Source organism: Scophthalmus maximus, chromosome 5 (genome assembly GCF_022379125.1).
Source record: "Scophthalmus maximus strain ysfricsl-2021 chromosome 5, ASM2237912v1, whole genome shotgun sequence".
Taxonomy (NCBI): Eukaryota; Metazoa; Chordata; class Actinopteri; order Pleuronectiformes; family Scophthalmidae; genus Scophthalmus; species Scophthalmus maximus.
The window spans coordinates 15,162,239-15,175,223 of NC_061519.1; the positions used below are offsets into that span (position 1 = coordinate 15,162,239).

General features: G+C 41.5%; 3 protein-coding genes across 5 annotated transcripts; 2 read left to right on the forward strand and 1 right to left on the reverse strand.

The window, feature by feature from the left end:
• Nucleotides 1-1,184: 1,184 nt before the first annotated feature.
• Nucleotides 1,185-4,309, forward strand: LOC118310611 (junctional sarcoplasmic reticulum protein 1). Of its 3 annotated transcripts, none has more exons than XM_035633697.2 (7): nt 1,185-1,313; nt 1,910-2,010; nt 2,701-2,729; nt 2,819-2,894; nt 3,295-3,429; nt 3,525-3,628; nt 3,726-4,309. In XM_035633697.2, exons 2-7 carry the CDS (start codon nt 1,917-1,919, stop codon nt 4,110-4,112), a joined length of 825 nt encoding a protein of 274 aa, XP_035489590.1. In that variant the 5' UTR covers nt 1,185-1,313; nt 1,910-1,916; the 3' UTR covers nt 4,113-4,309. The 3 variants fall into 3 exon arrangements, with proteins under 3 accessions (XP_035489590.1, XP_035489589.1, XP_047188058.1); XM_035633696.2 differs by having other exon boundaries at nt 1,208-1,309; XM_047332102.1 differs by having other exon boundaries at nt 1,208-1,309; nt 3,525-3,591.
• Nucleotides 4,310-4,924: 615 nt separating this feature from the next.
• On the reverse strand, nt 4,925-8,088 carry sf3a2 (splicing factor 3a, subunit 2). The gene is made up of 8 exons (XM_035633695.2): nt 7,934-8,088; nt 7,068-7,355; nt 6,932-6,978; nt 6,206-6,315; nt 6,038-6,087; nt 5,740-5,880; nt 5,585-5,653; nt 4,925-5,476 (listed from the first exon to the last, which is right to left on the reverse strand). The coding sequence occupies exons 2-8, from the start codon at nt 7,263-7,265 to the stop codon at nt 5,225-5,227; spliced, it is 867 nt and encodes a 288-aa protein (XP_035489588.1). The 5' UTR covers nt 7,266-7,355; nt 7,934-8,088; the 3' UTR covers nt 4,925-5,224.
• Nucleotides 8,089-8,639: 551 nt separating this feature from the next.
• Nucleotides 8,640-12,113, forward strand: plekhj1 (pleckstrin homology domain containing, family J member 1). The gene is made up of 6 exons (XM_035633698.2): nt 8,640-9,029; nt 9,162-9,229; nt 9,320-9,386; nt 9,624-9,714; nt 9,964-10,027; nt 10,915-12,113. The coding sequence occupies exons 1-6, from the start codon at nt 8,936-8,938 to the stop codon at nt 11,005-11,007; spliced, it is 477 nt and encodes a 158-aa protein (XP_035489591.1). The 5' UTR covers nt 8,640-8,935; the 3' UTR covers nt 11,008-12,113.
• Nucleotides 12,114-12,985: the final 872 nt, after the last annotated feature.

Consider the following 12,985-nt stretch of genomic DNA (forward strand, 5'->3'; position numbering starts at 1 on the left):
CTTAAACCAGCGAATGGCATGAGAATAAATATTGTCTTTTGCAAACAAGACTTTATAAAAAAATGCTTTTCTACAACATTTTCCCCTAAATAAAGACATTTAGAGTTTTATGACATGGTGAAAGCACCACCACTGACATGGTTGTCTGTGTCAGATTTTGTACACGATGTCATAGGAATATAATATGCATCACATCGTGCAGGTGGCAGTACCTATTTGACACCCTGCCTTATGGTCAGCCTACCCACAACAAAGGTTACAGAGCTTATGTCCCATTCAGAGCAGTTACTGATGGGTACAGTGTTGTGTGATTCAGCGAGAATTGGGTGGTCACAGCAAAGGTATGAGTCATCAACATTCCAACATTGCACCAGTCTGTTTAACAACACGTCCTCTCGCCTCCCGCATAATGGTGCCCTGCAACCATCTCACCCTGACATAACCCAATCATCTTTACTATTTTTTTTTATTTGCGCAGCTTCTTGTTAATGGTGAGCTTGCCTCAAAGACACACATTAAACACACACGTGCAGCATTGCGATGCCTTCTTGCCTCTTCCAATGAACAATAAATGCTGAGGAAATACGCCATAAAACATTGACACAAATACAATCTGTTGAAATTAAATAATTGACAAATTGTCCATGTGTATCTAAACTGCTTGATATAGAAGGTGCAGCTGACGTTCAGCTCATGAAAAGAAAATGTGTCAACGCCTCTGTTAATCTGCGTGATGTCAAGTCTGTCACACTTCAGATGTCCTTCTATGAAGCAAAGCTTTACACTCCATCTCACAAATACAGTGGCGCTCTCTGCTGGTGAACTATGAAACAGAAGGAGACTATCCAAAGCGTCTAAAATGACAATTTTACATTTGTGGCATTTTTTGGTCCCTTGGGTTTTTATGCAGAATAATAAAACGATTTGCAGTCTTTATTTAGGCTATAGGGGTGTCTAGCTGCTTGAAATCTGAAGGATTGATTCGTTGTAACTCCTTTGATAACAAATAAGATCAAATTTGAATCAGTTTTTTTCCCAACGCGGCTAACAGATTACCACAAATTTGGTACAACCTGTGGTCTTCTGATCCCCTCGCAGCCATCTCCGGGGATGTGACAGCTGTATGGTGCATGGTAATGTCAGCCCTGCCTCAGTCGCCACGTCTGACTGACAGTGCTTTTTGTTTTTTCATCCTCCAGCACCTGTGCTTGGCTGTCAGACAGTTGACTGTGCTGCCATCTCAAAAGAGGAACAACGGACCCGGTGACAAAAGTTCCCAGACGCTGCCCCGGGGAGCCTAAATGTGGAGGCAGGTAGGTCCTTATTTCAATCAGGGTCGAAGTAAAATGTTTCATCAAGGCAGAGCCTAAAGTCAGAAGTGTACTAGCAGCGTCAGGCTTTTTTTCTCCTTCTTTTTTTGCATATTTATATGCAGTGTGTATCCACCTGTCTCTCCGGTGGCATTGCTTCATCTATTTATAGCTGCTAGTACATTACCTCGATGTCCGTTTAGAAAATGTCATGTAGGACATAAGGGCCTCACTGTTTTCATCTGTAAATGTGAAGGTCAAGATGCTGCCCCAGCTTTATCATAAACTGGAGTTGACCTTTAACTTGTATTGTTTTGGGCGGCCAAAATAAAACACTGATGAGACAGATTTTTTCTCTAGTAAAGAGTAAAGAGCACTGATGAGAACAATGGCTGTCACACTGTGACCCACTAAATCATCTTGGAAGGCACGCAAAGCATTTCTAAAAAAAAACTTGAAGCTGAACTGACCTTTGACTACAGCCGTCTGTTATATGTACATGTTGCTAAATAACTTTAAAACAAACTTAGTTTTAAAGTCATTAAAACAAACTTAGTTTTGACCTTCTATTTTCCTCTCTCTCTCTCGCTTTCTCTCAGGGAACGGATGGAAGAAAGCTATGAGACATTTGAGGAGGAGTTAGGGCCATCAAGAGCAGATCCTCCTCCACAGAAGCCTGTTCGACAGATCCGCAGACCAGGTGGCGACACACACACACACACACACAGCCTGCACATAAAAGCCATCATCCATTGAACACACGTATGTTGTCCAACTCTATAAATACTTGGGAGCATGAGCACAGTCAGACTCTGTAACATGACTCCTGGTCAAAGGGAACACGGTGATAATGCACCTCGGCCGTGTTGAGTGGATGGTTTAGTCCATCTAAACAGACACACACTCCTTCTTTTGATATACAGCTCGTAAAAGGTACAATAAGCCAGATCCAGACAGAAATGAAAAATGTTCATGGTCCTCAGAAGTTGTGTCCTTAGGACTCTGGTGATCCCCTCACTTCTCATCAGGTGGAGTTTTAAATTTATCCAATGCAATATTAATTGGTGCTAATTATCAAATGTTGGCATGCTTACATACTAAACATGGTAAACATTACCTGCTAAACAATATAGCCTGGGATTAGCATGCAAACGTTGGCATTTAGAAAGCAATAAGGATCCCTAAATAAACAGCCTCACAGAGCTAGTGGTACACTATCTGAATATACTTTTGCTCAGTGGACATTGGTTAATAAAATAGAACATGTCATAATGTTTAGCCAACACAAATTTCTGACTAGCCATTAAATATATGTGGACAGATAAATTCCAGATTGAGGACATGATTGTTTGATGTTTAAGATCGGTAAATCTCCGTCTGTCTGTTTCAGAAATGTATGCTACGAGAAAAATCAGAGAGGTTAGTTGGACAAGAACCAACATGAACAATTATTCCAGTGTTCACATCCCTGTCTCTTTTGTTCAAAGCTACATGTTGTTCTCCAACAGGAAATGGCTCCAGTTTTTCATCAACCAAGAGCAGAACCCAAAGCTTTACAGAGAGAAACCAGCTTCCCCAGAAAAGGTGAGCCACCCCCATTCTTCTCTGCGACCCTCATCTTCAACATTTTGGGGAAATGTGTGGATTTATTTTCTTGCCAAGCGCACTTAGAAGTTTGTGTGGAAGGAGACAGACAGTTTGAGTTGCCACCTTTGGACTTAATCCATACAAAAGGTGTCACAATCAATTCGTTCCAACGAGTAGTCTGGCACATAACCCTCTGTACAATTGCAAATTGTTGCTATTGCACTTCGGGTTTTGTCTGAACTTAATTAGTGAGGATTTTGTTACTTTGGACAAAGCCAGACAAACTGTTTCCCCATGCATCTGGTCTTTATGCCAATAGCCAACCGACTGCTAGCTACAGCTTCAGCATACGTACCTTTTCATATATTTTTGACACCATCCTTCTTTCTTCCTTCAGCATCCTTGCATGAAACCATGTCCATCCAAAACCTGAACCAGATTGAAACACCTTGGGAGAACGTCACTCTGAACCGATGTCTGTTTGTAGCCATTACCATCCTCGTGCTCACCTCAGGCTTTCAGAGGCTTCAAGGTAAGTAAACTGCTAAGAACAAAACAGGCAAAAGTAAAACATGTCACACAAAAATGGCATACCGGCTGTAAATGATTGTTTCTTTAAAAACACAGAAACCTTGCGTGGTCAGGGGACTTTGCATGGTGAGGAGGAAGAAGTAGTCGGACTGGCAGTGACACGGTCAGGCACATTACGTCACAGAGGGCAACCATCAGAAGTAAATTACTATTGCGTTGTTATTCAATCTTGAGGTAAAAAAACCAAACATTTACAGTTTATATTGTTACCACCACTTCACGCTCTCCCCCTTCCAGCCTGAGACATCTATGTGGGAAGTCATGTTTTGGTGGCTGCCAGACCTGGATGATGAAGAGGATGAGGATGAGGAGGAAGAGGACGACGATGGGGAAGTCAAAATGGGGAGGTCAAAGACAGGTGCGATGGCACGGACATCGAGAGGTCTCCGAAACAAGCCACTGCCAGACAAAAAACTCATGAGGCAGAGACATGGCAAATTAAAGGAGAGGAGGGCCAAGAAAGCCAGGGATGAAGAAACCAAAGATAAGAAAGAACGAGATAAAAACAAGCAACATGAAGAGGCAGCAGGTGAAGAAGATGAAGATCAAAGTTATAGGGAGACAGCACCCGAGAAGAATGAGAAGTCAGAGGGAAAGAAAGAGAAGAAAAAGACTCACAAGTAATGAGTTGATTGTTATTTTTCCATCAGACACCAATTCCTTTTCTAATTCACCTACATTGATTTGATCATCTATAAGAGGAAGCAACATTGATGCTAGGCTTATTAATGTGAATCTTTCAAATGCGCACAATTAAGACTCAAAAGTAATCTGTGCTTCTAGTAATACTGCTGAACACAAATAAACTGTTACATAATTTTGTTGCTTTGCTTGATTGACGATTCTGTGATGGAGCTTTGAAAATCCAGTGGGGAAATTTGCCTTTTTGTGGAATTGGAAATGCTGCTTCATTTGAAATGTTCATATTATCATTTGATAACCCTCTTTTTAGCAGTAGGATAAATTAGGACTTCTTAAGTCTTACGCCTATCAAGGGTTCCCGTAACTAAGCTGTTGAAAGTATGAAGCCAGAACTCTCTACAGCTGTTTTCAGACATGAAATCCAGACAATCTCAGCAGACCGGCCACCCGACATTCTCCGGAATTTTGCCGTTCACATATGATGAAGGCAGCAGGGAATTACCCAAGTCAGACCCGTACAATCGGTAGAACATTCTGTGGCGTTTGGGTAGAGTAGCAGGAGGCTCACTCGCTGTGAATTCTCCGGAGATTCTCCTGCTGTATTCTCACATGGGCTGCTGTATTCTCACATGGGCTCACTCAGACATCCTCCAGGTATTGTACCAGGGGGCCGGCAGGAGAGCTCTGGGATGTTGCTCTTTTTGTGTTTTCTTCTGCCATCACCCACACATACAATCACTGATATATGAATAAATCTTTGTGTTTGATGAAAAAGCAAGTCTTAAAAGAAATGATAATGTTTTTCTCCATAGCATTTAATTACAAAAACAGACTCTTAAAAGATATCGGAATCCAAGCATTTATACAAAACAGTATAATGTCATTATTATACTGTTGCAATAACAGACGGCCCACCACATTTACATATACCAAACAAATGTATAAAACCTACTAAATGTGGACTTTGAGCATAAACTGAAGAAATAATCAAATTGAATGTACCTGCAGTATCTAGAGTGTGGTGGACACGAGACAGGCAGGGAGGTTTGCCTGCGGACCATGAAAGAAAGCATCCATGATCCACTGGTAGAAGATCAATTATTAGACATTGAAAGGCTGTCAGGGGGCGGCGGTCTCATTGGCATGGGAGGCATGGGCATCTGGGGGGCACCTGGTGCCCCAGGTGGGAGAGGGGGCATCCCTCCTGGCGGGGGTGGGGGCATAGAATCATTCATTGGGCGATGTCCACTCATGAGAGGAGGGGGGCGTTTCACACCTACAGGGGGTGCTGGACCAGTGGACTGGGGTATAGCTTTCTCCATTTTGAAGTGAAACTGCAGGAAGAACTGGGAGGACAAAACAAATAACATTAAAAGTTGTGTAAAATCACATATTTCCCATTTTAAATAAAATACCTAGGTTGGCTTTGTGGTAAAGAATCAGATTATTAGTACCTGTTTAGTTTCTCTGTTCCAGTGGGTCCAGAAGCGGTTTTCTGCTTTATCAATTTCTCTACTGGGGACCTAAAAGAGAAAAGAATGTTGATGTTACGGCAGAAAGAATAAAATATTATAAAAGCAGAGGAACACATGTGCATCTCCCCCCTCACCTTGAAGGCAATAGTCTCGTATGGCTCAGCAGCAAGCAGCAGGTACTGCCAGCGACGATCTGGGGGCTCAATGCGCTGTTCATAAGCAGACATGAAACGGTGCCTGGGTCCGATTCCTTCAGCAATCTCTGGGTAGTCAATCTGACAGACAGAGAAAAGAAAGCAGCAATAATAAGTTTTTCTCCTGCGGGCTACATGCAAAAGCCAAAGTAAAGTGGCACTTTAAGAATGTTCTCAAAACGACAAACACCCTTTCAAATCAACAGATTTTGCATGGAGATTCCCACTGAACACAAACCTGGAAAAGTAAAGACTGCTGTCCAGTCTCAGGGTCTCTCTGTTTGGTGACTATAAAGAAGAGAGGAATGCAGAGATTCTATTAAAATACAATGTATATGCAGTGAAATCACCATTCAGATACACTAAATAATGACGGCACTGATAAATACCAAAGCAGCCAGTTTACCTTTGTAACCTGGTCGACCAATTTTGACAAACTTCTTGACCTCAACTTTGACCTTGGCTGGAGCAGGTTGGGCAGGGGCGTCTTTTGCCTCTTTGGCTGCTCTCCGCGCTCTGAAACAACAAACAAATGTTTTCTTTGCTGTTGTTCAACTCAGTGGAAACCTTAGGTTTGTTTGGTTTCGAAGTCGTAGGCAAGTGAGATATCAAAGTAAATACAACATAAGCATGCAAACACTTAACATTAACTGAAGTGTTGTAGTGATGTATGGCACACTTGCGGTGTTGTCAGACATGAACTCTGGAAAATGTCCAGAAAATTGGGACCAGATATTTTCCAGATTTTGCCATTCACATATGAAAAGTTACAGCAAGAGATTGTCGAAGTCATTCACAAAGGAAGGACATTTCCAAAGCTTCCAGGCGAGGGGTGGCAACAGGTATAGCACCCACTCACTGGCTGTAAATCTCATGGGGATTTTCCTGGTGTAGTATCACATGGGCTCAGTCGCATATCTTCAGGAAAATATATGAGGGGGTTGGCTAGAGCAACATTTTTATGGACTTGGACTTGTCTGAAAGCAGCTCCAGTTTTGACAGAGCAATTACTCTTACCTCACCACACAGCTGTGTCAAACACCTGAAAACACCACGTAAACAGAACCAAAACCCAAGAGACAAAGCATTTCTATGTGGGACATGTTAGGGTAAAAACAAGATGTGGACTTACAAGTTGGTCTGATGCTTCTTTCCTTGTGTGTGGGCCAAATAGCTTCCCTGTAATGCAGAGGAGAGTGGTTTGTAATTTTCAAAATGCTAAAGAAAGATAATTGGGGGAGTTTCATTATATGTCTGTGTCTCCTCACCTCATTGTTGTGAAGTGTCAGGCAAAGCTTGCACTCGTACGACCCTAAATGATTCTTCATAAAATAGGGATCTTTGTTGATGTCAATGGTCTCCAGGGCCAGCTGACGTAACCGCTCCCGTCTGTCACGGTTACTCTCGGAGGAAGACGCCACGCCACCACTCCCCGTCTTCCCTCCAGCTCGATGCTGGAAGTCCATCTTTGCAAGGGGATGGAATCAAACACACCGACACACCCGAGTCTCCAGTCACAACTGGACAGGTACTTCAAGTAGATCTTTCCTGATTAACTGGAGAAACATAAAACAGACACTGATGCCATGCATGTACAATAATATAATTCTTGATTAGAGTTACAGCATTAGCTGTACGGATCGTTCACTTTGCTGTAAATAAAACAAACTGTGATTTGAATTAAAGTATATATACTGTGTGCAAATATGCGGTTAAGGAAATGAAGAAAACCACAGTACAAGTTCTTCATGCTAACCTAGCTACCAAGGGGCCGGTCTAACTCCTAGAAAGTAAAGCAAAAGACTCCAGCAAAGTACACTTAATTTTAAAATGATTCTGAAGTATTTCTGGGATAATTTCGCTACATAATGCCGCAACATAAAGCATTCTATTGAACCAAGTTCTACAAACTCAGCTGCATGTTGTTAGCTGATGCATTATGATAATGCTAACGCTAAGCTAATGGTGCTACCAGACAGGGAATTCATGTTTTTTAACAAATGTGACAAATCGAAATACGAGTAAACCGTAGAAAGCTTCGTGTATGGGATAATTAGCTGATTGATTACGCGACAAAACAAGAAGTATACACGAGGAGATATTAAAAACAGATCGCTTTGTCAAAAACACTCACCAAATCCACAACGTTAGAATCACGCCAACGTAGTCCTCTACTGCGCATGCCCAACTGACTTCCTCTAATGCGCATGCCCAACTGACTTCCTCTACTGCGCATGCCCAACTGCCTTCCTCTACTGCGCATGCCCAACTGACTTCCTCTACTGCGCATGCCCAACTGACTACCTCTACATCTGCGGAGTTTTGGGTGCATTACCGCCACCTGCTGGATTGGGGCACATGCCCAAACGTTATTATGATATACAAATATACTTAAAATCTCAATAAGGTTCTATTTAATATGTCAAATAGATTTCGGTTTCATACCTGAGCCCACCTGAGGCTTTTATTGAACCGTATTAGCTATATTTCACATACATAACATTGTTTTATTTCACTGCCTTCCTTTGTTACACTGCTGAACGGTAATCCCCATGTGCCCAAATAAACAAATACTTTCTCTGGTGTAGCCCAAACTGACCTTTTGTGTTACCTAATATATTAAATACATAGTTATAATGACTATGCAGAACAATTGGGTTTACTCCACAGTTTTTTTGTGAATCTCATCGTTCTCTTGAATTTCATACAGTGTTTTCAGTCACCTTGTCCTTGTACTTGTGTTTGTAATATGTTGATATAAATAAAGTGTATTAAGAAAAGCATTACAATAGACTCGCCGTTCGCTTAGTTTGGCCCTCACCGGCCGCCGTGCTACCTAGGCAGTGAGGCGTGTCGGTGGAGTAGAAAGCGAGAGGAGTGTGTGTCCGGTACGTGTAGCATGAAGGACAGCTCCGTCACCACCGCGCTCAGATATGACCCAACGTACTCCGTCACATTTCGAGGTCACCGGATAACCAACCACACGGTTTGACCAGCGCGACCGTCGCTTCGTGCCGCCGTTGGCCAGCTCCGTCGTCGCCGTCTCGGTCGGGGACATGTCCCGTCTGTAGTCCCAGTGTGTCCGTCTGTGCCCGTCCCACTACAGACGGTGTGTGTCTCTGCGTCAGTGGCCGTGATGCGTTTCAACGAGAAGGAGCTGGTTTCTCTGAGCCGCCAGCCGTCAGAGATGGCAGCTGAGCTCGGGATGAGAGGACCCAAGAAAGGAGACGGTAACACTTTATCGCATGGATTCATGGATTACGTCACTAACGAAGATTAGCAGCTAATTGTAGCATTAGACGTGAGTTTTACTCTAACTGTTGTGAAGTTTCACCTCAAGTTCCCTTTTGTTTTCAAACCAGTTGTGAAGAAGAGGCTGGTGAAGCTCGTCGTCAACTTCCTCTTTTACTTCCGGACCGATGAGGAGGAGGTGAGCTGGAGTCATATTTGAACAACGCCTTCATCATTTTTTGAAACATCTCAGTGTTGTACCTAAACAGGGGCGTTGTTTATTTATCAGCCGATTGGGGCTCTGCTGCTGGAGCAGTGCCGGGTGGAGAGGGAGGACAGCCAGAGCTTCTCCATCAGTGAGCGAACAGTCTACTTTCAGTTTCACTTCACCTCAGTTAACACACACTTTCTCTCACGCACTCACAGAGGACACGAGTGAGCCTATGATCCGGGCTGATTCTATTCAAACTGCATTGTCAATTTATCCCCGAGCTGCAATAGAGAAATGACTCAAAGTCCAGAATTTCTGGCTTTATATTTGTATGCATTTACATCATGGATTTCCATTCAACTCTACTTTTATCTGATTTCAGCATTCCTGGATGAAGCGGAGAGGAAGTATTTGTTTGAGTGTGACTCGGAAGAACAGTGTGGCGAGTGGATGGACTCCATTATCAAAGCCAGGTAGGACTGACTTTTCTCTTCCACCTTTAAAAACACTGGCATGTTTAAATCTTCTGCAATTTAAAGCTTTTACTAATGCTGTTTCCAGAGACCTAATGTTGTAAATTGTTTAATTTTTATGATTAAATCATATTGATTATGTCCATAGAGATGTACCGATCACAAATAATGTTACAGGCTAATTTGCATTTTTACTGAGTTTACACTTTTTTCCCCCCACCAAACAAATAAACTTCCCGACTTCTGAAGCTACGAGTTCATGAGGAAGAATCTGATATTTTATCGAACTGAAATCCACCGGCTCACTGGCAAGGTAAGACCCTTCACAGCAGCAATAAGTGTCACGCAGATGGAGCTTCTATTTTCTGCACACACACTGAATTTCACTGGCAGCGTTTGTGCCATGCTTGCACCATGCTTGCACAGTAACATTTCAGTTTCAGCATAGGATGCATTAGCAGGCAATTGAGAAAGATTCAGCATTTTAAATTTTGTCGAGTAAGGTTCTCCTGCAGAGACTTGGGGCACAACGCCGATGTACAGTTTACAGTATGTAGAGATATACACAGAACGTAAATCAACCTCGAAGCATTAATAGGGAAATGAGTTACTCTAAATCTTTTCAGAAATCTGGTGAATCAGAATGATCCACAGACATCAATCAAAACTGTAAATTAAAAGTCTGTTAAAAAGACGTTGGTGCCGTCAATGAAATAATTCCAAAATGCGAAGGCAATCAAGCGACTCCCAAGGGGCAGGGCTCCAAATTTCAATAATTTATTAAACAAAAAAATTTGTGAAAATAAATATATATGAGAATGAAAAAAACACCTCCGGTTTGTTTGTCCTTGTATGTGTACAAATATTTTACTCTTTTTGGGGGGAATGTGCATGTACATTTAGGTTTGTGCATCAAACCGTATCCTGTATTTTGATGGAGGCAGAAGTGCCTAAGATCCCAAAACATCCCAGAATCAAACCCGAACTTTGATTCATGACTAGACACCCCCTTGGGTAAATTGTAAACTACTGTATGTTTCATGTACTGTGCATGTTTTTTGTCCGTGCCTGTGTGTTTATTTCAGTGAACTAACAATTGTATCTCTGGTGACATTCTGTTTCAACAAAAGTGAATTTGTTCTGCACACACTAAACTTTTGTTTTCTTACAGTCTTTACTAATCAACTGCTCTCTCTGCAGGACCCCTTGGAGCAGTATGGTATCTCTGATGAGACACGCTTCCAGGTCAGCAATGGGCTGCAACTTGCGCCCAGTGCTACCTCTTCCCTGTAGATCACCGTCCTGCCATTCCAAAATTCACTCATCATTTGTTTGAAAGCCATGGCCTCCCCGTTCACACACAAGACTTTTAGATTTCCACTGCCTTGAATATATATAGGGATGCTCAAGACTTATGTAGATGTTACAGCAGGGTATCTGAAGCCATCCAAAGTGATAACGGACTACTTCTCTTCTGTCATTGTCAGTCATTACAGGTAATGAGGGGCTTTGGAAGAATCAACACTGTTATTTTTGCTTTAAAGGATTAAAATGCCATTTCATTTTCAGACCTCCGCCTTAGTTAATCAGTTGTCTGTAAAAAGTGTCTTTTATACTGTGTTTTCCACTGGACAAGCTAAACATTCAGACAATGTCACTTTGAGGGCCTCTGATTGTTCTTGTTTCATAGAGATGGGGCTTGGAATTTCTTTCAAGGACTATTAGTAATATGACCATGGCTGAGAATCAAAGACATTTAATGGAAACTGATGTTAATCAATTAAGTGCACACTGTTGAAGTGGCCAATTAAGAAAATCTTTGGCAGTATTTACTGTCTTTATTTGAACTGCATGAGCCATTGGATCTGCCCAGTTGAGCCACACATTTTATTATGTTATTCTTGTGGGGAAAGAATATGTTTTAGTTTTCCCAGTATGTATTTATTAACCAGCGCATGTAGAATATTTCGTTTTAAAAACTATACTTTTGCACATATTTCTTTACTGGGTTTTGAGGGTTTTATTTTTTTATTAGAATTTCAATAATGTACTTGAACCTACTGTAACTTTTCTGTGGCACTTTGATTCCTTTCGATAAGCTGTTGGACCATCTTGGGAAATGAGGCTCTTGACATGATTTTTAAAATATTACACTAGCTGAGTGAGTTCTAATTTAGCTCTCAACCACATTTCACCATAGGCCATTGCTGTATCATGCAAATTGGTGAAATATGTACGTCAGCAGTCAGGAGTCTGACCACAATCAGGATATGTCATTGAATGTGTCTCCAGTTTTAAAACCTTTTGCACATGGAATGTGTTTATTCTCTTTTTACTTCATTAGACTGTATTTGTTTCTTTATCTCTTTTTTTTAACTAATAAAGTAATTTGAAAGCTATTTCCAAATACCTACAGTGTGAAATCTGTTAACCAAACACCAAAATTTTACTTTAAGATGTTGTATTTAGTCATGGACAGTTTGATAATAATATCCAACCGATGACAATTGTAGGTTTTTAAATGTCTGCAACTTGTGTCCATCACATAGGTTGAACGTCACAGACACCATCAGTGATGTGAAGACCCATGGATCTCTACACTGTGTCTAACTGTTGGAAAGAAACATGTCAGTCTTAATCTGTGCATAGAACAAGAAAAATTAATCAAAGTTGGTGCTTAAAATGATTAAATATGAACAGCTGTTCCTTTTTGACGGTTTTCTTGTCTTAACAGGACCACATCTGTTCATATTAGTTATGATGTTGATATACAGTATCAGTCCTGGACTGTCCCCTGTACACGATTGAGGAGGTGGGTGAGAGGAGGATGTTGGCCAAGCTGATGTCCATCATGGACAATCCCTCTCATCCCCTCTATGAGCTGTGGGAGCTCCTTCAGCACTCAATAATGTAATGACAGTAATGTTTCATTACCATCTTCTGTATAGTATATTTTTTACATCCACCACGTCTATGTAAATTTGTGGCATCCCGTGCAATATATGTATATATATATTTATTATTTCAACCCACTGCACATTACGTTGCACTCTGTAAATATGTACTTAGCCTTTTGAAAATGTTTTTTTTCCTATAGTATCTACTTGTATTTTTGCTTCCCTTTGTGATACTGTGCTGCTGTGACGAGTGACTTTCATCGGCGAGGGATGAATAAAGTTCTATTCTATATACACTCACGTACACGCTCGCTTTAAGTTCAGTAAACTCGTTAGTCTTGTTTCAAAGGTTGAAGGGAGTGTACTATTCGTGT

Excerpts from the sequence above, each read along its gene's own strand:
- LOC118310611 (XM_035633696.2), top strand. Across the intron at positions 2,011-2,700 it reads TCGACAGATCCGCAGACCAG|AAATGTATGCTACGAGAAAA; the intron begins GTGGCGACACAC and ends TGTCTGTTTCAG. Across the intron at positions 2,730-2,818 it reads CTACGAGAAAAATCAGAGAG|GAAATGGCTCCAGTTTTTCA; the intron begins GTTAGTTGGACA and ends GTTCTCCAACAG.
- sf3a2 (XM_035633695.2), bottom strand. The coding sequence starts at position 7,265 with ATGGACTTCCAGCATCGAGCTGGAGGGAAGACGGGGAGTGGTGGCGTG. Across the intron at positions 6,316-6,931 it reads AAGAAGCATCAGACCAACTT|AGCGCGGAGAGCAGCCAAAG; the intron begins GTAAGTCCACAT and ends TTGTTGTTTCAG. Across the intron at positions 6,088-6,205 it reads TGGTCGACCAGGTTACAAAG|TCACCAAACAGAGAGACCCT; the intron begins GTAAACTGGCTG and ends TCTTCTTTATAG.
- plekhj1 (XM_035633698.2), top strand. The coding sequence starts at position 8,936 with ATGCGTTTCAACGAGAAGGAGCTGGTTTCTCTGAGCCGCCAGCCGTCA. Across the intron at positions 9,030-9,161 it reads AGGACCCAAGAAAGGAGACG|TTGTGAAGAAGAGGCTGGTG; the intron begins GTAACACTTTAT and ends TTTTCAAACCAG. Across the intron at positions 9,230-9,319 it reads TCCGGACCGATGAGGAGGAG|CCGATTGGGGCTCTGCTGCT; the intron begins GTGAGCTGGAGT and ends TTTATTTATCAG.